Genomic DNA, 25176 nt, shown 5'->3' with positions numbered 1-25176 from the left:
TGAAAGAGGGAGCTCTTCTTAATATTTTGACACCAAACTCATGTCGATACACCTTACCGACTGCGAGTAAAGCCACCCACGCTTTAACTTGACAGACTGTATTACGTTTTTTTAAAGTTATATTGCAAGAAATTTGGATAAAGAATACAATGATAAAGAAGTTTCTTCTTGAGATTATGATTGTTAATTATATAAATAAATTTAATAAACAAATGCATTAATCAGCCATTGTTCAACAGAAAAATTCATTTTTTTCGATATAATTTTTTTTTAATTAGGAACTTTATGATAATTTTAGAAAAATGCACAATTTGTTGATTAATGTTATGAATTTTAAAACGAATTTAATAAACAAATGCATTATTCAGACATTGTTTAACAAAAAAATTTAATTTTTTTTCAAGGCCAGTCCTTTTAGTTAAAAACGTCATTACAATTTCAGCAACATTCGTAAATAGTTGATAATTTTTACGATTTTTTCAAACAAATTTATTAAAAAAAGCATAGATAAGGCATTTTTCGAAATAAAAATTCATTTTTTTTTATGACAACTTTTTTAATTGGAAACTTTATGATATATTCAGAAGAAATTAATCATTTATTGATGACATCGAAAAAAAAGAATTTTTCAGTCGACAGATGTCCAAATAATGTATTTGTTTATTAAAACTATTTTTTAAGTCATCAAATTCATCAATGAATTATGAATTTTTTTTTCTGAAATTATCATGAAGTTCCCAATTTAAACAGTTGTCCTAGAAAAAACTACTTTTTTACGAATTCTTTTGGAAATTATGATGTACTTCCCAATTGAGAAAGTTGTCATCGAAAAGAAACGAATTTTTCTTCCGGCAAAATGTCTTATCTATGCTTTTGTTTATTAAATTTGTTTTAAACAATCATAAAATTTATCAAATATTTGTGAATGATGCTGAAATTGTCATGAAGTTCCAAACTGAAATCACTAGCATTAATAAAAAACGTATTTTTCTGCGAACAATTGACAAAATAAGTCATTTGTTTACTAAATTTTTAAAAAAAATCATAATATCAATCAAGAAATTATGAATTTTTATAAAATTATCATAAAGTTCCTAATTTTAAAAATCACACAAAGAAAAAGAATTTTTCTGTCCAAAAATAGCTGATTAATGAATTTGTTTATGAAATTTGCTTATAATTTTAACAATAATAATTTCAAGAAAAAAATCTCTTTAACAATATATTGCTTTTATCCAAATTTCTTGAAATATTACTTTAAGAAACGTAAAATTATGGAAAATCGTAAAATACATTCTTTCAACAAATAATTTGTTTATAACAACTTGTGTTTGTTGATTACATAATATTGGAATACCTTAAAATAATGTTACTCTACGAATCTTAGACGATTTCAACCATTTTCATGTTATTGACGTACGGCGGGAACGTCAAATAGAAAAAATCGTAATTTTTTTCGTCATATTTGTTTATTTATAAAGAAATTGAAATTCTTGTTTAAAAATCAGGTTCGACAACTCACTTACAAATCTTATAAGCTTTTTTTAACAATTTTCGTTGTCTAAATCGGTTAATATTTGTGGGCTGTACGTTATTTTGGACCGAAAAAGTAATTTTTTCCCCATTGCATTTTAGCATGACGTCATGGAAATGCAAACAACTTCTTCGAGAAACTATTCTAAACGTAAAAATAAGTCAAAATATACGAATAATAAATGTCAAATGTATAATGCATTGTCTCAGTCATGTTTCATTCTTTTGTCGATTAATGACTCTTCAGTGTTTTGAAATAAAAAGGAAAATCCTAAATTTGAGGTTAATGTATCCCATCGATTTGTTCAGAATCGGGTTTTCTAACCTCAAATTTTGGATAGTTGAATGTATTTCGTGAAACTATAAGGTCTTCAACTGTCCCGAACTGTGCTAACCTTCCAAACATTTCCACCTATCATAGCATTACCGTGGCATCATGCTACATATCTCACTATTCCATGAAATATTTAAATTGTTTTTTTATTTTATTGTATTGATTTTCAGTTAGAAAATTTGTACTATTTCAAGGAAATGTTATATTTGTCTCGACATACCTAAAAAAAAAAATACTGTGGTACATGCTATCTAACGAACCGCGACTTTTTTGACCGCTTATGTGCCGAGAAGCGCAAAACTATTTAAAATTACAAACTAGAAACTTTTAATATTACAAGAATAATAAATTATTGAATTTGCTTATAGCGCTCTCATTTATATAGAAATGGGGCAGCCAATGAACGTCGCCTGAAAAAAATAACCTGAAAGTCGCGATAGAGGTGCTCCCACCCCCAGCCTTCAAATTATCGAACGTGAAGGTTTCAAGGCCGTCTAAATAGGCGGAGCTAAACTGTGCTTATAAGGCCATGTAGCGATAGCAGTTTTCTGCAGTTTTCCTCTCCCCTGTCCAAACGCCCAGTTACAATGCGAGTACGTCTAATAAATTCACCTTTGGTAAATACTTTTGCTTTTGATCCTCAGTTCCATTTCTGTGAATTTGATTCAGACATAAATTTGAATGGGCACCACAACTGAGACCCACAGCAGCACATGCTCTGCTTATTTCTTCCAAAATAATCACGTGATCCAAATATCCACCACCAGTCCCTCCATATTCGGGTTTTGCAGTAATTCCAAGGAAACCCAGTCTTCCCAATTCCTTCCAAAATGGCTAAAAGAATTATTTAAAAATTACTTTATTATTTATTTATAATGTAATGTTTATGGAAATTTACAGGGTGCTACAGGTCAGGGTATCTCAGAAAGTTAGAGAAAGTCTAAGCATTTTCGATAACCTGAAGTTGAAATTAAATTATATTATTTGGTTGAAAATGCGATTTGTGTTATCTTTAAATTTAATTCTTTCTGATTAATTTCTGATGTGAAATATTGCCAATTACTGGACAAAATATTTTCTAGAGAAACGAGAAAAATCTGTCTCAAACCGGGCTTGAGCCATGAACAATTTAACAGCACTATGCATGCGTTGAGTGTTAGCCAACTCCGCTACCATTAACGCTCCTCTCGTGAATACAGGCGTTTCAGGTTCAAATCCAAACCGAAACAGATTTTTTTGTTTCTTCAGAAAACTATTTGGTCAGTAATCGGTAATATCTAACATCGGAATTTAATGGATTAATAGGAATCTAACTATTTTGTTAAAAATTTATTTGTTTTATTTTGTTTATTAAAAATAATTTAAGTAGCAGCAAATTCAATCTAGGATTGAAAATTCATTTCTTTGCTTGAAAGTATAACTTTTTTTTTTATTTCATTTATTTGGCTGAACATTTATTTTTTTCAAATTAAAATATAATTATTATATTTTTGTTTAAAAGACATTCATCAATTATTATTACCCACCATTCAATCATTCAAATATTTGGTTAAATTTTTTTTTGTTTTCTTTTTTGTTAAGTAGAACTGTTTTTAGTTTGAAATTATTTTTTTTTTAATATTAACTGTTACATTTTTTGTTGAAAATGATTTTTTTCAATCCAACTTACTGGTTAAAAGCGGAACTAATTTGTTAAAAATTAATTTTTTTGGTTAAAGACTTTAGTTAAAAATTAATCTCTTCGGTTAAACATTAATTTTTTGTTAAAAATTCATCGTTTTAGGTCAGAAATTAAACTTTTTGGTAAAAAATCCACGTTTTTGGTTGAAAATTCATTTCTTTATTTGGAAATTTTCATATTTTGTTGATTCTTTTTTATTTTTTGTTAAAAATTAATTTTTACCTAAAATACCACGCTGGGTTCAAAATTTATTGCTATTTTTTAGACGAAAATTTATGAATTATTATAAAATCTAATTTTTGGCAGAATAATAATATTAATCGTTAACAATTTATCTTCAGATCGAAAATTCAACATTTTTGTTAAAAATTCATTGTTTGATGGAACATCCATGGTTTTATTAGATAATTTATTTCTTTTGTTAAAAGTTTAACTATTTTAATAAAAATTTCTCATTCTTTAAAAAAATGTATCTTTTTGATTGAAAAATTATATATTCTTATTTAAAAATCATGTAATTTGTTACAAAATGTTCTTTTTGCTTGAAAATTTAACAGTTTTGTTAATGTGATTCTTCTTAGTTAAAATTTTTTTTTTTATTTAGGATTTATCATTTTAGCTTAAAATTAATTTATTTGCTTTAAAATTTATTTTGAAACTTCAAATTTACCTATTATATTTTAATTTTGAACTGCATCCTTTTTTGTTGAAGATTCATTTATTTTTTTGAGAAATTGTTTGTTTTTTTGTAGAAAATGTATCTTTTTGGTTGTAAATTCAACTATTTTGTTAAAAAGTAATTCATTTTAGTTACAAATTCATTTTTTCGATTGGAGATTTGTCATTTTAGTTTGAAATTAATTGATTTGTTTTGAATTTTATTTTTTTAACTGCAAATTTACCTATTCTATTTTTAATTGGAATGCATGTGTGTTGTTGAAAAAGTTTCTTTTTTGGTAGAAAATTTATCTTGTTGTTTAAAAATTCATTTATTTTTATAAAAATTGAATTTTTTTATCCAAAATTAAAACGGTTTAGTTGAAAACTAATCTATTTTGATGGAAGATTCAAATATTTTGTTTAAGGTTCGTCTGTTTTAAATAAATTGTTTTTGGTTAACAATTTAAAAAAATTAGGTGTTATGTATAATAAATACTACATTTTTTGTTAAGAATACTTTTTTTTATGATAATTGAACTAATTAGTTGGAAGTGTAACTACTTTTTAAAAAATGCTATATTTGGTTAAAAATAATTTTTTTTTTTTTGAAGAAAGTTAATCTTCTTGGTTGAAAATTTATATTCCTGATTGAAAATTCATTAATTTGGTTTAAACTTATTTGTTCATATTGAAAATTAATTTTTCCACTAGAAATTTTACTGTTTCATTATTTTACAAAAATTTATATTCATTAATAGGAATTCAATCTCCTTGGTTAAAAATTTAGGTGTTAAGTTAAAAATTTATTTATTTTATTGAAGATTCACCTTTTTTTATAAAATTCTTTGATTGATTGACTACAATTTTTGGTAGAAAATTAGTGTTTATGGTAAAAAATTAACTTTTGTAGTTGCGAATAAGTTTTTGAGATTGAAAATTAATTTTTTTTTACTAAAAACGTAACGATTCCATTTATTGTCGAAAATTTACCTATTTTGATAGAATTGAGTATAATGTTCTTCGATGAAAATAAAGTTCACTTGTTTAATTGAAAATTCAAATATTTCGATAAAAAAATTCTTTTAATTAATTCTTCTTCTCTGGTGAAATGTTAATCTTCTTTTTGACTAATTCATCTTTTCGGTAAAAAAAATTGATTAATTTGGTTATTTTATTAAACCATTCCATTTATTATAGAAAAATTAAATTTTTTGATAGAAATTAAATCATCTTGGTTACGAATTTATCTGTTTTGGTTGAAAATTGAAGTATTTCATTGAAAAAATTTTTTTGGTTGTTCAAAATTATTTCTTCACTGAAAATTTAAATATTCCATTTAAAAAAAATGGATCTGTTTTACGTGAAAAAGTAATCTCATTATTTGAAACTTCATCTTTTTTGTTTAAAATTAATTTTTTATGTAGAAAGCGTAACTATTTTGTACAAAATTCTTTTTTTTTATTAAACTATTTAGTTAAAAATTAATGTTTTCGGTTGAAGAATCATCATTTTAACTATTTCATTTTTTGGGTAAAAAATTAATCTTTTCTGATAAAAATTTCCTTACAATTTTTATTTGGTGAGAAATAATAGTTTTATTGAAAATGTATCTGTCCTTTTCTTTCCAAAAATAATGTTTTTTTCAATTAATATTTCATGTACAAAATTAATCTTTTTGGTCAAAAATAATTTTCTTTAGTTGAAAATTAGTCTTTAAATTTAAAAATTAAATTTTTTAGCTAAACATTTAACCATTCCATTTATTATGAAAAATTTATATTTTTTAATAGAAATTTAATCATTTGGTTGAAACTTTATCTGTTTTTTAAAAATGAACTATGTCATTAAAGCTTATCTTATTTTGTAAAAAATTAATTTTTTTACTGAAAATTTAACTTCTATTTTGAAAGAAAAATGGATCTGTTTTACGTAAAAATTTAACAATTTCGTTGAAAATTCGTCTTTTTCGGTAAAAATTTAATCTCATTAGTCGAAACTTTATCTTTTTGATCTATTTGAAAATTAATTTCTTTAAATTTAAAAGTTAACTAAATCATTTGAAATTCCATTTTAAAATTTAACTGTATTGTTAAAAAAAAGTTTTATCAGGATGAAAATTAGTTTCTTCAAGACGAATTTAACTATTATATTTTTGGTTAAAAAAATCTTATCTTAGGCTGAAAGTTTATCGATTTTGTTAAACTTTTGTTTGCTTTTATTGAAAATTAATTTTTCTAACTAAAAATTTGTCTATTCTATTTGTGTTCAAAAATTTACCTTTTTTATATGGAAATTCACGTATTTTGTAGACAGTTTTTTTTTGAAGAAAACTTATCTTTTGAGATGAAAATTCAACTATTTGTTTGAATAATTAATTTCTTGGTTCAGATTTATAGTTTTGGGTAGAAATTTTATTTTAATTTATTAAACTACTTTTTTGAGGTAAAAAAGAGGGATTTTCAAAATTGGAATTTTGCAGCAACCCTGAAATTAATTAAATGTTTTATTAAGGCCATTTCACACTCAATTGATCCTTACCTTAACGGCAATTTTTCCGCAACAACTCTTTTTTGCACAAAAAGAGTTTTCGAATTAAAATGTTGGAGAACTAAAGATAGATTAAATGTTTCTAAATATTTATTATTACAAAATATTTTTGAAACATTTTTAATCATATAAATATCGAATAACATGGCCTTAAAGCCATGTAATACTTACATCATACGATTCCTACTATACCGACATTTTTTTGCAACAAATTACGTCCACATGAATCGAAATTTCGAATTTGGAAATTAAATAAATGACACTAAAGAACGTTTCTATACTTCTGAACTTTTATAATCATAACATTTTTTTGGGATTCTTCTTGTAAATCTAAAAATTTAGCAGCATAAAAAATTTCTTTGTTGTCTTTTATTTAATTTCCAAAATGCAAAAATCGATATCTCAATTCATGTATTTTCTATGCCTAGTCTAAAAAGAACAAATAATTTCGTAAAATACGATTTTCAGGGGCCTTAAGGATGTGTGATACTTATCCGATTCCTACTTTATTGACTTTTTTACTATACCGATTTCACAAGAAATTGGATACCGAGCAGAAAGTTTGGGGCAAAAAAGAAAAGGAACGTTTCCGTACTAATAAAATTTTTACAGATTCAAAAAAAATATATTGTCCATTGTTATGATAAAAAAATGAGTCGGTAAGGTAGGCATCTGGTGAATATTATACGCCCTTAATACATTTTTTTATTATTAATTATTTATTTTTATACTTGCCCTCAAATTTTCAAAGTTATTCTTTTTGTCGATTTCTCCAGCTATTGGTGCTAATTCCTTTTGCGCAAAGTTGAAAGATAGATTGCGCAACTGTAACAAAAAGGAATTATTTTTTTGGGCAATAACATTTTTTCACAAAAGAATTTTTAATAATTCAAAAGAACATTATTTTTTAGAAAATAATAGGTCAAATATCGATGTTTTTATTTGAAAAATTCTGTATGTTGAAAATTCCTTTGTGTGTTTTTTTAGTTTGTTTTTTTTGGTAGAAAATTAATCATCTTTGTACAAGCTTCATGTATCTGGTTAAAAATTTAACTTTTTAGCCAAAAATAAATACACTTGATCCGAAATTGAACAGTTTTATTACAAAGTCATTTATTTGGTTGGAAATTCATTTTTTTATTTTACTTTTTTACTAAGAATTTAACAATTCCATTCTTAAATCCAGAATTTCTTTTTTTTTAGTTAAAAATCCAACTACTTAGAAATTAATTTTTCTAATTTAAAGTTGATCATTTTTCTTTTTTAAGAAAATAAGTCTTTCTTAGTCGAAAATTCATGTATATTTTCGAATTATCATTTTTTGGTAGAACATTACGATTCCTGCTGGAATTTTTTTTTTTTATTCAACTGTTTTTCTGAAAAAAATGAACCATTTGGTTGAAAATTAGCTTTTTCCATAAGTTTGAAAATTTATTTGTTCAAATAAAAATTTAAGTGGTCCCTTTTTTATTGGAAATTTATATTATTCAGTGGAACAATTTTGTTCAAAATTTTTTGTTCCTTTATCTGAAATTTTTTTTTAAATTGCACAATTTAACTAATCCCTTTTTAGCTGAATTTTTTTATTTAAAAATACCGAATGGTAAAAGTGTCGAATAATAAAATTATCGAACAGTTTATAAACTTACCAAATTTGAAAATTTCCTGCATAATAAGATTCCCGAAACATAACATATTAAATTATCAAACTTCCAAAATGATAAAATTGCCAAAATATAAAAATTCCGAATAGGAAAATTTCCGGATGATAAAAATTTGAATAATAAAATTCTTGAATTTAATTGACTAACACCATTTCTACAATAATTGATTTCCAAATGTTTAATAATAAAATGTTATTAAAATATTCCCTCTAAATTTACAAAATGCCTACAAAAAATAAACCAATCAAAAAATCTGGATGACCGAAAAAATCCGAAAAATAAAATTCCCGAAAAATGAAATAGTCGAATTATAAAATTCCCAAATTTAAACAATTTAAACAATTTCTCGGATAATTGATTTTCAAACAAAAATTTACCGAAAAGTTTATAATATTTTCGAGAAATAAAATTTTCGATTTATATATGTTACTCCCAATGAATAACATCCCTGGATTAATATATTCCCAAATTTAAAGAATATCACCGAATTGAAAAATTCCCGAACTTAAACAAATAAAACTTTGTAAAATAAATTATTTCGAACAAAAATTAATAAAATTACCGAACAATTTACAATATTCCCGAATTTAACAATTCCCAAATGATAAGGTTTCCAAATTACATATAACATTCTTAAATAATAAAATTCTCGAATTTAAACAATTTAAGCTATTTCTAGAAAAGTTTTTTTTTTAATGAAAATTACTAAAATTACCTAACAATTTATAATATTATTGAATTTGAGAGCCATTTCTCAAATGATTTATTTCAAAATGAAAATTACTAAAATTACCGAAAAGTAATCATAAAACTTTCGAATTTGAACAATTAAAGCCATTTTTAAAATAACTTATTTTCCAAATAAAAATTACTAAAATTTCCGAACGGTTTATAATATTCCCGAATTTGAATATTTACGAATTTCAAAATTTTCATATAATAAAATCCCTGAATTTAAACAATTAAATCTATTTCTACAATAATTGATTTTCAAACAAAAATTACTAAGCTTACTGAGCATTTTATAATATACCCGAATTTAAAAATACCCGAATGATACAATTTCTGCGTTACGCATAACATTCCTAAATAATAAAATTCTCGACTTTTAAAAATTAAGGCTATTTCTAGAAAAATTGTTTTCTATATGAAAATTACTAAAATTACCCGAATAATAAAATTTCCTAATTACTTCTAAATTCCCCGAATTATAAAACTTTCGAATTTGAACAATAAAAGCCATTTCTAAAACAATTTATTTCCAAATAAAAATTACTGAAATTACCAAACAGTTTATAAAATTCCCGAAATTGAAATTAAATCAAATTACCAAGAAGTTTATAATATTTTCAAAGAAAAAACATTCGGAATTAAATATAAAATTCCCAAATAATAAAATCCCTAAATTATAATATTCCCAAATTTAAAGAAATGAAGTTATTTATAAAATAATTTATTTCCAATTGAAAATTACTGAAATTGCCAAGCTGTTAATAAGATTACCGTATTTAAAAATTCCTGAATTATAAAATTCGTGGATTATGAAGTTTCCGAATTTGACCAAATAATACATTTCCAAAATAATTGATTTCCAAACAAAAATGACTAAAATTACCGAACAATTTATAATATTCCCGAATTAAAAAATTACCAGATTATAAAATTTCTAAATTTATTTTTAAATGAAAATTACTAAAAATACCGAACAGTTTATAATATTCCCGAAATTGAAAATTCCGGAACAATAAAATTTCCGAATTACTTATAAATTCCTCGAATAATAAAATTTTCGAATACAAACAATTAAAACCAATTCTAAAATAATTTATTTTCAAACAAAAAATACTAAAATTAACGAACAAGTTATAATATTCCCGAATTAAAAAATTTCATTATAATAATATGACAATAATATTTCAAGGGAAAAAATTTCGGAATTAAATATAAAATTCCCAAATAATAATATTCCCGGATTATAATATTCCCAAATTTAAATAATTGAAGTAATTTGTGAAATAATTGATTTCCAAATGAAAATTACTGCAATTACCGAACAGTTTATAATATTACTGTATTTACAAATTCCCGAATCATAAAATTCGTAGATTATGAAATTTCCGAATTTGACCAAATAAATCCATTCCCAAAATAATTTTTTTCCAAACAAAAATTACTAAAATTACCGAAGATAATAATAATATTCCCGAATTCAAAAATTCCCAAATTATAAAATTTCTTAATTAAACATAACAACAACATTATAATATTATTGAATTTGAAAGTTCCAAAATTTAAAAAATTAAAGCTATTTCTTAAATGATTTATTACCAAATGAAAAATACTAAATTTAGCGAAAAGTTAATAATATTCCCAGAATTGATAATTCCTGAATTTAAGCAATTGAAACGAATTCTAGAAAAAAAAATCCAAATGAAAATTCGAAAAATTACCCTATAATTTATAATATTATCGAATTTGAAAATTCGCAAATTTAAACAATTAAAGCCATTCATGAAATTATGTATTTCCAAATGAAAATTACCAAAAATACCGAACAGTGTATAATATTCCCCGAATCGAAAATTACCGAATAATATAATTTTCGAATTATTTATTTATAATATTCCCGGAATCGAAAATTCCCGAATAATAAAATTTTCTAATTACACCAAACTCTCGCTTTCAGCCAAGTGTCGGGGTTGCCTTAAAATGTCCTTGACTGAAAACGGGGTGACAGAAAGCGAGAGTTTGGTGTACTTATAAATTCCCCGAATCATACAATTTTCGAATTTGGAAAATTAAAGCCATTTTATAATATTCCCGAATCTGAAAATTTCTGAATAATAAAATTCCCGCATTTAAACGATCAAAAGCTATTTCTCGAAAAAAATTTCTAAATGAAAATTACTAAAATATCCAACAATTCATAATATTATTGAATGGGAAAATTCCTAAATAAAAAATGTTAAAGCCATTTCTCAAACGATTTATTTCCAAATAAAAATTACTAAAATTATCCAACAATTTATAATATTATCGAATTTGAAAGTTCCTAAATTTAAATAATTAAAGCCATTTCTCAAATTATTTATTTCCCAACGGAAATTACTAAAATTAACGAACAATTTACGAATTAAATTTTAAGGGCCAAAAGGACCATCTTATGCAGGGGCGGAATAAAGTTTTACGAGGCCCGGGACTAAAATGAATATCAGGCCCACTTAAAGGCAGCAAAATGTCATCATTTTTTGAATATGAATAAAAACTATGTTATAATTATTTTTATAATTTATTCTCGCAAATATTTTTTCTTCAGTACTTATATATTAAAAACTACAAATTATTATACAATTAGACATTTTTTTTCTTATTTTTGCTCGGGCAAAGTCACTTATTAAATCATCAAAATCAATTGATTGCAGTAAATCAACTTCAATGCTTAACCTCGTCAATGCGGATAAACTTTTATCTAACATAGTTGACCATGTGCAAAATTCAATTATGTGTACGCAAATATGCAATAATATATTTTTTTCATTCGAAGAGTTTGCGGGGCCCTCCCAATGTTGGGGCCCGGGGCTAGCCCCTCCGTTAATACGCCCCTGATCTTATGACTAAATTTGGACAACAATCATAAAATTGTACTATTGCAATCTGAAAAAAAACTTTTTTCTCCTAAAAAATAAAATTAAATCATTCAATTCATTCAATCTGATTCTTCTCATTTTTCTTTCCACTTTTTTATTTTTTAAGAGAAGGAAAAAATAAATTTTTTTTTCTTTCTTATTCAGGAAAAACAAAATTTGTTCAGTTTGCAATAAAAATTCAGTTTGCATTTCATGGTGGTTTTCCAAATGTGGTCGTAAGATTTTTGGTTTTATTTTCAGAAATTCTTCACATGAACAGTTTATAATATTCCCGAAATCGAAAAATTCTGAATAATAAAATTTCCAAATTAATTATAAGTTCCCCGAATCATAAAATTTCCGAATTTAAACAATTAAAGCCATTCCTTTAATAATTTATTTCCAAATAGAAATTACTAAAATTACCGAACAGTTTATAATATTTCTGAATTTGGAAATTTCTGAATGATAAAATTCCCGAATTACATATAAAATTCCCAAATAAAACGTGGACATTTGACGAAACAGGGGGGGGGGGTCAAATTTTACACAAATCTAAAATCTATTCTGATAAGAATCTAAAATTATACCAACCTCTTTTTGTTGATCTGTAAATCCAAAGGCACTATCATCGATGTTGTAAAACTGTGATAAGAATCGAGTCTGACGATTCACATGTGTTTTCAAGAGTCGAGAACCGACACGTAAACTCATTTTTCTTGATTCACCAAAGTAGTTGTGAATTTAATTTAAATCACATTAACATTCTCTAATTAATTATCACTCTTTTATTGAGATTATTACATTAAATTTTTAATTTAAATACTGATTTTTATATTTATATATATGTACATATCTTTATCAAATTTTTCAGTAATAATAATAAATTAATTTTTTTTAACGGATTCCTTTCTACACGAAGTGCGACAACCGACTGATCTTATTCAATGTTTCTATCGTCATCGGCGTCGCAACTCACAATTATTTCTTTTTTTTTCACAATCAGGTAGGTAAGCCGAGAATTGACAAATCGTAACAATTTCCGTGCTTCGTGCTAAAAATGATTTTCTCCTCGTTTTTTACCAAACAAATTGCTTATTTCATTTATTTTTTATCTAAATAATTTTTAATTAATTAAGGCTATGTGATACTCATTTCACACGATTCCTACTATACCGACATTTGTTTATTTAACAATTTACGTCAAAAAAGATTAAGATATCATATTTACCATTGTGAATATTTAAAAAAAAGACGCTAAATAACGTTTGTACACTCCTAAGCTTATATTTTTTAAATTAAAACAGTTTAAATCACAACAATCTTTTTTTTAATTTTTGGAATTGTTTTTGCAAATCTAAAAACTTAGCAGTATAAAAAAAGTTCTTTGGTGGCTTTTATTTATTTTTCAAAATGGGAAACTCGATACCTGAATTCATGTAAACTTAAGTTGTTCGACAAAAATGTCGGTACGGTAGGAATTGGATGACGTAAGCAATTATAGTAGCAAACCTTATGACCATTTCATACTTAATCGGTTCCTACCTTATCGACATTTATTAGACCATAAAATAATAAGCACGAGTGTGCAGTGTCTACGGAATAAAACAGTGTTATTAAATTTTATGTCTTTTCATGTCTTTTATGTCTTTTTAAACAATATTTGAAACAATGAAAAAAAATTGTTTTAGAAAATTTTATTTGTTTAAAACATTGACAATGGTTAATATAGTTTTTCGGTACAATATATAGTCAGAATAATAATTTTATCAGGTCAATTTTTTGTTATTTTTTAAATTTTTATAAAAGAGAATTGCTCAAACTAACAAAAATTGTTTAAATAAATTCAAATAATGCTGTAAAGTACTATTGATGTATTCACTATGGCAGCATTTATTTGTTCTTAGTTTATGAGCAGTTGATATCTCGATATCTTGATAAAAATATAATATTTGATATTTCAACAACAAAAAACGAATTTTTAACAAAATAGTTAAATTTTCAACCAAACTGTCGAATTTTCAAAAAAAAATAATTCTATTTTCAAAAAAATATTTAGTGATAATGTTAAACAAACTGTCACATTCTCAACAAAAAGATAAATTGTCAATAAAAAGATGCATTCTCAACAAAATATATAAAGGTCGATATTTTAACAATTACAAAAACCAATTTAACAAAAAAATAGTTACATTTTCAACCAAGGAGTTGAACTTTTGACCAAAATAATTCAATTTTAAACAAACGAGTTGCATTTTTATTCCTAAAAGTTGAATTTTCAACATAAATAGAAATTTTCAGCAACAAAAGTAATAGTTGACATTTCAATCAACAAAAGAACTAATTTTAAACAAAATAATTAATTTTCTAAAAACTAGTTGAATTCGTAAAGCGAAAAGTTTGTTTTTCAACAAAAAGATAAATTTTTAAAAACGAAAATAATAGTTTATATTTTAACAACAACAAACTAATTTTAAACAAAATAATTGAAATTCCAATCAAAGCTTTGAATTTTTAAACATATTCTTGACTTTTCAGCAAAAGGATTATTTTTCAACAAAAAATATAATATTGATATTTCAACAACAAACAAATAAAAATATTTTTAAACAAATTGGTCAAATTTTTCAACCACAATATAGAATTTTCAACAGAAAGATGAATTCTCAACAAAATATATAATAGAAGGTATTTCAACAACAATAACAAAAAAGAATTTTAAAGAAAATGCTAGTTACATTTTCAACCGAAGAATTGAGTTTTCAACAAAATAATGAAATTGTCACCAAACTAGTGGAATTTTCTCCAGAAAAGTTGACATATAAAAAAACTAATATTTCTTTCGAAAAATGCCTGATTACTGCATTTGTACATTAAATTTGTTTATAATTAAAACAATTATAATCAGAAGAGACATTTTTTATACAATATTGTTTTGATTTCAATTCCTTGCAACATAACTTGAAAAAACGTGTGTGTATGGAAAATCGTAGAACAAATTTTTTCAACAAATAATTTGTTGATAACAATTTTTTTGTATATAGTCTAATAGTGGAATATCTTTAACTAATACTATTTTATGCAACTTAAGCGATTTCAACCATTTTCAAATTATTGACGAGCATCGGGAACGTCAAATAGAAAAAGGCCATATTTTTTTATTTAGAACAAAATTTATAAAAACATTTATAATTAAGCTATTATACTATTTTCTTGAAAGCTTAACTATTTCGCAGAAAATTTACTTTTTGTTTAAAATTTATATTTTTTTGTTGAAAAATGAACTGAAATATTTTCTGGGTTCCACTTATTAAAAAAAAATTGTTTTTTTTTTTTTTTAATACAAATTCATCTGTTTTAGTACAAAAATGATACTTTGGGATAAAAATGCAACTATTCGATAGAGAATTTAACTATATTGTTAAAAATTCATCCTTTTTGGTTGAAAAAAATCTTTTGCTTTACGATAAATTTCAAATTTGTTTATAAGAATGCAACTATTTGCTAGAGATGCATTTAGAAAAAATGAGATTAATTTTCAAACAAAAAGATTAATTTTCAACGAAATAGATGAATTTTGAACTAAAAAAGAAAAATTTCAACAAAAAACGAAAATTACATTTTGAAATACAAATTTTTTATCCCAACTGATGAATTTTCAATATAAATTATGAATATTAAACTGGAACAGTAATTGAATTTTATGCAAAAAAAGTGACTTTTCATCTAAAACAATTAAGCTTAAATTGAAATAGTTTAATTTTCAACAACAAAAATGAATTTTTACTAGAAAAAGATAATTTGTCAACCAAAAAAGAAATAATTATGTTTCATGTTAAAAAATCAATTTTCAACCAAAAAAAAAAACGAATTTTGAACTACAAAAGGTCATCATTTGATAATCAAAAATTGAATCAATAAGTTTTTAGTTAAAATATAATTGTTCAACCAAAAAGATGAATTTTTAACTAAAATTATGGAATATTCAACTGGAACAATAGTTACACTTTTAGTGTAAAAGAATAATAATTTTTAACTAAAAAAAAATTCAACAAAATACTTTAACTTACGGCAAAAAATTCCTTTTTATCCAAAGAAAAATACAAGTTTCCAATCAAACAGCTTATTTTTCAACAAAATAATTTGTAACAAAAGAGTTAAACTTTCAGCCAAGTAATTTTATTTCTAACCCAAGAGATGAATTTTTGACTAAAATTATTATTATTTAATTAGAATACTTACATTTTTAACTGAAAAGAAGAATTTTTAAAAAAGGAGAATAAATTTCAAAAAAGAATTTACTGAGTAAACTGGGATCCTTTTTGGATGAAAACTCAATTTTTTTGTAATAAAAAATTCTTTTGCTTCAAGATAAATTTTATATTTTTTGATAAAAATGCAACTATTTGCTAGAGAATTTAACAACTTTGTTAAAAATTCATCCTTTTTGGTTAAAAACATTCGTCTGTTTGGATTGTAAATTCAATTTTTCTGGTAGGAAATTAATTCTTTTTAAAAAATTCATAGTTTGATCGTGAAAACTCGACTAAAATCTTTTTCAATAAAAATTTAAACCATTTCTTCGAAAATATATCTTTTTAATTTGAAACTTCATCTGCTATAGAGGAAATTTCATTTTTGGTATGAAAATACAACTTTTTGGTTGAAAATCATTCTTTATTGCTTGATAATTTAAATAATTTGTTTAAAACATTTGGTTGAATCGCTTTGTTAAGAAAGTACTTTTTTTGTTAAAAATTTATATTTTAAGTTGAAAAGTTATCTCCTTGGTTAATAGTTTAATTATCTTGTTATAAATTAATCTTTTTTAATTGAAAATTCAACTATTGGGCCAAAGTTAAACTACATTGTGAAATTTTTTTATTGAAGGCTTATGTCTGGTGAAAAATCAAAGTGTTTAGTGGAAAATACTTATTTTTTGTTTGTTTAGAATAAATTTTTTAACATAAAATGTAACTTTTCCATTTTTTTAAGATATATATTTTTCAATTAAAAATTCGCGTGTTTTTTGTTGTTAAAAATAATTTTTAGTTTGAAATTTCCTTTTTTTGCGTAAAAATGCATCAGTTTCGTGAAAAATTAATTTTTTGTTGAACAGTGATATTTTTTGTTTCAAAATTCAATTTTTATCAAGAAAATTTGTCTTCTGGTTTAAAGGTTCAATAATTTATATAAACTTTTATTTATTTTTTGAGTTAAATATCTTTATTTATTGGAAATTCGTCTTTTTGGTTTTAAAATTATTTTCTTTTATTGTATAAATTTCATTCTTTTTTCATTAAAACATAAACTATGACACTTTCTCGTTGGCAATTTTTCTTTTTAGGTTGAATAATGAACAATTATTTTAAAATTTTTAATTATTTAGTTAAAGAGTTATCTTTTAAAGTAGAAAAAACTTTTTTTTTGTTTGAAATAAATTAATATATTTGAACATTTTAAATTTGTATAAGAAACACTGTAATTCCTGAATATGTCTGAGCTAGAAAATAATTTATATTCAACCGTTGATTTAACCTGAACAATAAAAATATTGTTAAAAATCATAAATTCTTAAATTCTCTTAAATTTTATTCTAAGGGCATTACAATTAAACATTATGTTAAAATAAAGTATTGGAAATTGTAGCAAATTTAGAGCAGCAGCTTTAACATTAAAACCATTGTGCCTTTGAAGCCTTAAAAAATAGAAAATCTTCAAGCACTATTCAATTCAAATCATTGTTTTTTTTTTACTAAAGCCATCAATAATTACAAGATTTTTGAATATTCTAAGCTGTGCAAATTAAGTGCCTTTTAATATTTATTTTTTTAATTGGTTGTAAAGTATTATAAAATCAGATTAACGCAGCAGTTTCGAATTGAATGTTCGTGTTAAGCATAAATGTTAACAGAAAAAGTATTGTACTATATTATAAATAATAGTAATTAATATTAGCACTGGTCAACAGAATACGATTAATGTATTCATGAGAAATTTTTTTTTATATAAGGTGGACATTTGACAAAATATGGGGGGGGGGGGTCAAATTTTACACAAATCTAATACCTTCTTTGATAAGAATGTAAAAATGATTTATTCGTTATAAATAATTTTTTGATAGTTCTGTTTTTGAATTTAATCGTAAAAAATAGCCGAAACTACGCATCCTATCAAAAAGTGGTTAATAACAAATTTTTTAGATCTTTTTCAAATGCATAATTTTTGTTCAATCATCTTTTATCGTATTTTGCACAGTTTAGCCGAAAAATGTACTTTTTGGATTTTTCATTATTTTGTATGGTGTCAAATTATAAATTTTTTATGATAATCTTGTAAGGAATTTAAAAAGAAACATTTTTCTTTTCTTGACTCTTTGTCATATCGTGCGTTAATTGGCATAAAATGTTCATTTTCGTGTGTTTTTTGGAATTTTGTAAATGCTATAACTCTGGTCATTTTGGATTTTATGAAAAAAGTCAGTAGGATAAATTTCTTGCCCTTATAAATACTATAAATAAACATACAGAGAATTTTTGAATTTTGAAAAAAATGGTCTCAAAAATTTTCAAAATGTGCCCACATTTTGATTTTTTATCCAAAATGGCTTGCTAACGAACTTGGCCTTTAGTTTAGGACACTCAACAAATGTACCAAGGGACAATCTAATAGATTGATTTGTCAAAAAGTTATCGTGTTCACAGAGCGACACCGCAAGACACAGAGACAGACACACAGTCAGACACATTCGTAAAAACCTGTTTTTCAGATTCAGGGGGTCTGAAAACGTGGACATTTCACAACAACAGGGGGGGGGGGGGGGGGGGGTCGAATATTACACAAATCTAATACCTTCTTTGATGATAATGTAAAATATTTCAATAACAACAGACGAGTTTAAAACAAAATAATTAAAATTGCAACCCAAGAGTTTACTTTTAAACAAATTAATTTAATTTTCATGAAATTAGTTGAATTTTTAACCCGAAAAGATGAATTTTCAACAAAGAGAGAAATTTTCAAAAATTAAAAAATAATTTACATTTCAGTAACACGAAACAACGAATTTTAAACTAAATAGTAAATTTTTCAACAAACTATTTCCATTGCTAATCAAATTGTTGAATTTTCAACAAAAAGTTTACTTTTCAACAAATAATTTAATAGTTGATATTTCAATAAAAACAACAACAACAAACGAATTTGAAACAAAATAGTTAAAATTGCAACCCAAGAGTTGAATTTTGAAAAATCTAATTTAATTTTCAAAAAATTAGTTAAATTTTTAACCAGAAGAGTTAAATTTTCAACGGCAAAAGAAATTTTCAACAAGAAAGATAACACTTTACATTTCAACACAACGGAAGAATGAATTTCAAACAAAATAATGAATTTTTCAAAAAAATTAATTGAATTCTTACCCAAAAAGTGGTGTTTTAAAAACAAGAATTCAATAAATTAGTTGAATTTTTAACCCGAAAATTTAACATTTCGAACAGAGCGAAAAAATAAATTTCAAACAAAATAGTTGATTTTTCAACAAATTAGTTGAATTTTTAAACCGAAAAGTTGAATTTTCAAAAAAGAGGAAATTAGAACAATGAAAAGATAGTTGACATTTTAACAGGAACAAAAGAATAAATTTCAAACAAAGTAGTTATTTTGTAACAAGCAAGTTAGATTGTTAACCAAATTGTTGAATTTTCAACAAAAACAAAAGAACGAATTTTAAACAAAATCGGTTATTTTTTGAGAAACTAGTTGGATTGTTAACCAAACTGTTGAAATTTTAACAAGAAGATTAATTCTTAAAAACAATAGTTGATATTTCAAAAACAATATAAAAAAAGCGAATTTTAGGCAAAATAGCTAAATTTTCAACTAAGGAGTTTAGGTTTCTACCAAATATTCCAATTTCTAACAAACTACATACCTAGTTGTATTGCTCAACAGAGATTTAAAAAATTTTATTTCCAATAAAAAAAATATTGCAATTGAATTTTAAATTAAAACTAAAAAATCTCAGATTTGTCTTCTTGACAGTTAAATTCCAAAAAAATTCAAATTTTCGCGCCCTCAGTGCTGGCCATGCGCAACACTCGAAAATTTTATTTTTCCAGTATTGGCAGCGCTGAATAACAGAATGCGACAAACTTCAACTCAGTTACGCTCGCACCGTCAGTCTGAAAACACGTGTCGTTCGAAAAAATCCTGTTTACAATGTTGTGCTAAAAAAATCTATCTTGAAAAAGATTGACTTGCGTGAGTGAGTGAAAAATCTCGACAAAATGAGTACGATTTTGGAAAAAATCGCGGCTATCGAGGCCGAGGTAACCTTACTTTTTCTCCAGTCTGGAATACTCTCTCGCGCTTTTTTACCTGTTTTTAACATGTAAAAGTGTAAAAAAGTATTGTCTGGAAGATTTGTATGATATAATGTTCGATTTTAGATGGCCCGAACGCAAAAAAACAAAGCCACCTCTGGTCATTTGGGTCTGCTGAAAGCGAAACTCGCGAAATTGAGACGAGAGCTGATTACTCCGAAAGGCGGAGGCGGAGGTGGGGAGCAAGGATTCGAAGTTGCCAAAACCGGTGATGCCCGAATAGGTTTTGTAGGTCAGAAGGTTTTTTCAATATTTATTTTAATTTTACTGGTTTGCCCTTGGTCAGGGATTTTGAAAAAACACGGAATTTCGGTAAAAGGCACTGTATTTTTTAAAAATTCATCTTTTTGCTTGAAAATTCATATTTGTGGGTTATTGTATTTTACTATTTAATTAAAAACTCAAGTATTTTGCTAACAATTTAATTAATTTGTTAAGAATAAAACTAAAGTGTTGAAAATTGAAATAATTTGTTGATAATTTGATTATTTTGTTTAAATGATATCTTTTTTAATATCAACTCTTCAATTTTTTGTTGGAAAATCAACGTTTCGAGTTGAAAATGCAACGTCTTCTATAAAGTTTGCCTTTTAGTTTAAAATTAAACTATTTGGTCAAAAATTGAATTTTTATGTCAAAAATGAAATTATATATTTAAAAATTGACTAATTTGGTCAAAAATCGAATTAGGTTGTGGAAAATTGAATTAGTTTGTTGAAATTTAAATTATTTTGTGAAAAATTGAATTATGTTGTCAGAAATTGAATTATTTGGTGAAAAATTAAATTATATTGTTAAAAATTGAATTATGTTATTGAAAATTGAATTCTTTTTTTGAAATTTAAATTATTTTCTCAAAAATTGCATTATGTTGTTGAAAATTAAATTATATTGTTAAAATTTGAATTATTTTGTTGAAATTCAAATTATTTTGTCAAAAATTGAATTATTTGATGAAAAATTAAATTAAATTGTTTAGTAATTGAATTATGTGATTGAAAATTAAATTATATTGTTAAAAAGTGAATTATTTTCGCAAAAATTCACCGACTTTGTCAAAAATTGAATTATTTTGTTGATATTGAAATTATTTGGTCAAAAATTAAATTAAATTGTTAAAAATTTAATTATTTTATTGAAATTTAAATTATTTTGTCAAAAATTGAATTATTTTCTTGAAATTGAAAGTATTTTGTCAAAAACTGAATTATTTTGTCAAAAATTGAATTATTTGGTCAAAGATTAAATTACATTGTTAAAAATTGAATTATGTTATTGAAAATGGAATTCTTTTGTTAGAATTTAAATTATATTGTTAAAATTTTAATTATTTTGTCCAAAATTTTATTATTTCGTCAAAATTTATATTATATTGTTAAAAATTTAATTATTTTTTTTCAAAAATTGAATTATTTGGTCAAAAATTAAATTACATTGTTAAAAATTGAATTATGTTATTGAAATTTGAATTATATTGTTAAAATCTGAATTATTTTGTTGAAATTCAAATTTTTTTGTCAAAATTGAATTATTTTAGCAAAAATTTACTAACTTTGTCAAAAATTGAATTATGTTGTTGAAAACTAAACTATATTGTTAAAAATTGAATTATTTTGTTGAAATTGAAATTATTTTGTCAAAAATTAAATTCTTTGATGAACAATTAAATTATATTGTTAAAGACTGAATTATGTTATTAAAAATTGAATTTATTTTGTAAAAAACTGAATTATTTTGTCAAAAATTGAATTATGTTATTGACAACTAAATTATATTGTTAAAAATTGAATTATTTTGTTTAAATTAAAATTATTTTGTCAAAAATTGTATCATTTGATGTAAAATTAAATTATATTGTTAAAAATTGAATTATTTTATCAAAAATTGAATTATTAGCTATAAATAAAATTGTACTTTTGAAAACTTAATTATGTTATTGAAAATTGAATTAAATTGTTAAAAACTGAATTATTTGGTCAAAAATTGAATTATATTGTTAAAAATTGAATTATTTTGTTGAAATTCAAATTATTTTGTAAAAAATTGAATTATGTTGTTGAAAATTAAATTATATTGTTAAAAATGGAATTATTTTGTCAAAATTTGAATTTTGGTGTTGAAAGCAAAATTATATTGTTAAAAATTGAATTACTTTGACAAAAATAGACTAACTTTGTCAAAAATTAAATTATGTTGTTCAAATCTAGGTTATATTTTAAAAAATTAAATTATTTTAAAAAATATGAATTAATTGTTAAAATATTAATTATATTGTTAAAAATTGAAATTATTTTGTAAAAAATCGAATTATTTTGATTTTTTTAATAAATATTAACTACTTAATTTTTTATTGACAATTCAATTTTTTGAGTTAAAAAAATAACCTCTCCTCCAAATTTGCCTTTTTTAGTTGAAAATTTTCTTTTTGGTTAAAAATTCATTTTTTTACGTTGTAAATTCAACTATTTTGTTAAACATTGAATTATTTTGTCAAAAATTGAATTATATTGTTAAAAACTGAATTATGTTGTTGAAAATTGAATTACATTGTTAAAAATTGAATTATGTTATTAAAAATTGAATTATGTTGTTGAACATTTATTTATTTTGTTGAAAATTAAACTCTTTGGATGGAAATATAATTATTTTGTTTAAATTCGTTTGTTTTTTTTCTTCTAGTATCATCTATTTAATTTTTTTTTGAAAATTAAACTTTTCATGTTAAAAATGCAATGATTTGTAAAAAATTCTTTTTTGGTTGATAATTAATTTTCTCAACTTAAAAATTACATTATTTTTATGAAACTTTAACTATTATGTTTAAATTTTAATTAATTTGTTGCAAATGGATTTATTTGATTGAAAATTAAATTATTTCATCAAATATCCAACTCTTCGATTCAAAAATGCAACTTATTCTATAAAATTAGTCTTTTTGATTGAAAATTTAACTTTTTGAATTAAACATTTAACGTATTCTAAAAAATTCGTCTCTTTTCGGCTTGAAAATTCAACTATTTGTTTAAAAATTTACATATTTTGTTAAAAAGTCGTCTTTTTGGTTAAGTATTCATCGTCGTATGTTATAAATTCAACTATTTTATTAACAATTAAATTATTCTGTGAAAAAAATCAATTATGTTGTAAAACAAATTATTTTGTTACAAAATTCATTATGTTCTTGAAAATTCAATTATTTGGTGAAAAATTCAACTATCTTGATAAAAATTGAATAATTTTCTTCAAAATTAAACTATTTTGTTTAAAATGTTTTTTGATTGTGAGTTAAAAAAAAAAAATTTCATAACATTATTTAGATATTTAAAAAAAAATTTGTCCCAATTTTAGCATTAGATTTTTTTTTATTTGTAACAATTGTGCATTTATATTCAAATTTAGAACGGGAATTTTGTTGTGAAATTTAATTTCCCGGCCTTATTACCTACTGTTATTGAATATTTATTAAATCCATAAATTATATTTATAAAATATAATTCTCAGGTTTTCCATCTGTTGGGAAATCAACACTTTTAAGCACCCTGGCCGGCGTTTATTCAGAAGTAGCGGCCTACGAATTCACAACGTTGACGACTGTTCCCGGATGTATAAAATATAAAGGAGCGAAAATCCAGGTTAGTACGATTTTTTTTTTTAATTTAGAAATTTTAAAATTAAATTTAAAAACCTAATTTCTAATCGGACCCATGAATATTCCCCAAATTTTATTTTTCCAACTTATTTTTTTTTTTACTGAAACTTATACAAGACCGCAAAATAATTTACTATAATTTTTAGGCCTTGGCAAAATGTACAGAAATTTCCGTACGAATAGCCAGACTTTTTCGATACTAATGGGCAGATTTTCTCGGTTATTTTTAATCTTCTGAATTGACATTTTCCTTATTTTTTTATATTTTCGAATTACTCTGTTTTTTCTAGAGAATTATTTTGAAAATTGTATGTTTTGAGAAGTTGTATCAAAAATTTAATATTGAAAATTTTTTAACAAATATAAAACAAAAGGTTGATTTTCATTTATTTTGAACAAAAGTTCGAAGCTTTTTAAGAATTTGGAAAAGTTTCAAAAAAAAATTTAAGATTCATGGGAAAATTTTAAATAATTTTTCATTTTTAAAGATTGATTTAAAAAAATTTTCAAAATATTTGCAAATATTTTTTAATTTGTAAAAAAAAATCTTGATTCGAAGGCATTTTTTGGAATTTCGCGGAATTAAAAAAAACTCGAGGAAAAATTTTAATGATTTTTAACCATTTTAAAACATTTTTTTGAAAAATGTAGATTTTTTAAAATTTTGATGGCAAAAATTCTTAAGATTTCTGGAAAAAATTTAATGATTTTAATTTTGAAGAATTAAAGAAAAACGTAACGAAATATTGAAAAAAAATTTTTTTAATTTTTGTTAACAAACTACAGATTTTTAAAGATTTTTCACCAAAAATGTAGAAGGTTTTTATAGATTTTAAAATTTTTCTAGATAATAAAAAAATGTTTTCAATATTCCTGAGAAAATTTTAAATAATTTATCAGTTCGAAAAATTAATTTTTAAAAAGTGTTTAAAGCGATTTTAAACCACTTACAAATATTTAAAAATTTGCAAATAAAATCATATTTTTATACATTTTTTATATTTCTTCTTTATTCATAATGTGTCCCCTAAGGGTTTACATGACTTCCATTCCTTACAATCTTTCCGTTTACATCTATATATTTTTTACAATCTTATC

General features: G+C 23.5%; 2 protein-coding genes across 2 annotated transcripts in view; one reads left to right on the top strand and one right to left on the bottom strand.

The window, feature by feature from the left end:
• The window catches only part of LOC117180400 (isovaleryl-CoA dehydrogenase, mitochondrial), a 25433-nt gene extending 12532 nt beyond the window's left edge, over positions 1 to 12901 (bottom strand). Inside the window, exons 1-4 of the mRNA XM_033372900.1 lie at positions 12640 to 12901; positions 7491 to 7580; positions 2480 to 2701; positions 2320 to 2380 (exon numbers count right to left, since the gene is read on the bottom strand). Coding sequence (XP_033228791.1) covers positions 2320 to 2380; positions 2480 to 2701; positions 7491 to 7580; positions 12640 to 12759 — 493 coding nt within the window. The 5' untranslated portion in view covers positions 12760 to 12901. The remainder of the gene's footprint in view (positions 1 to 2319; positions 2381 to 2479; positions 2702 to 7490; positions 7581 to 12639) is intronic.
• Positions 12902 to 20190: 7289 nt separating this feature from the next.
• Positions 20191 to 25176, top strand: part of LOC117174966 (GTP-binding protein 128up) — a 34431-nt gene continuing 29445 nt past the window's right edge. Inside the window, exons 1-3 of the mRNA XM_033364442.1 lie at positions 20191 to 20375; positions 20496 to 20661; positions 23931 to 24061. Coding sequence (XP_033220333.1) covers positions 20334 to 20375; positions 20496 to 20661; positions 23931 to 24061 — 339 coding nt within the window. The 5' untranslated portion in view covers positions 20191 to 20333. The remainder of the gene's footprint in view (positions 20376 to 20495; positions 20662 to 23930; positions 24062 to 25176) is intronic.

Source organism: Belonocnema kinseyi, chromosome 1 (genome assembly GCF_010883055.1).
Source record: "Belonocnema kinseyi isolate 2016_QV_RU_SX_M_011 chromosome 1, B_treatae_v1, whole genome shotgun sequence".
In the NCBI taxonomy this organism is placed as follows: Eukaryota; Metazoa; Arthropoda; class Insecta; order Hymenoptera; family Cynipidae; genus Belonocnema; species Belonocnema kinseyi.
The sequence above is the reverse complement of the archived record's forward strand: the minus strand, read 5'-3'. Positions and strand labels throughout refer to the sequence as shown.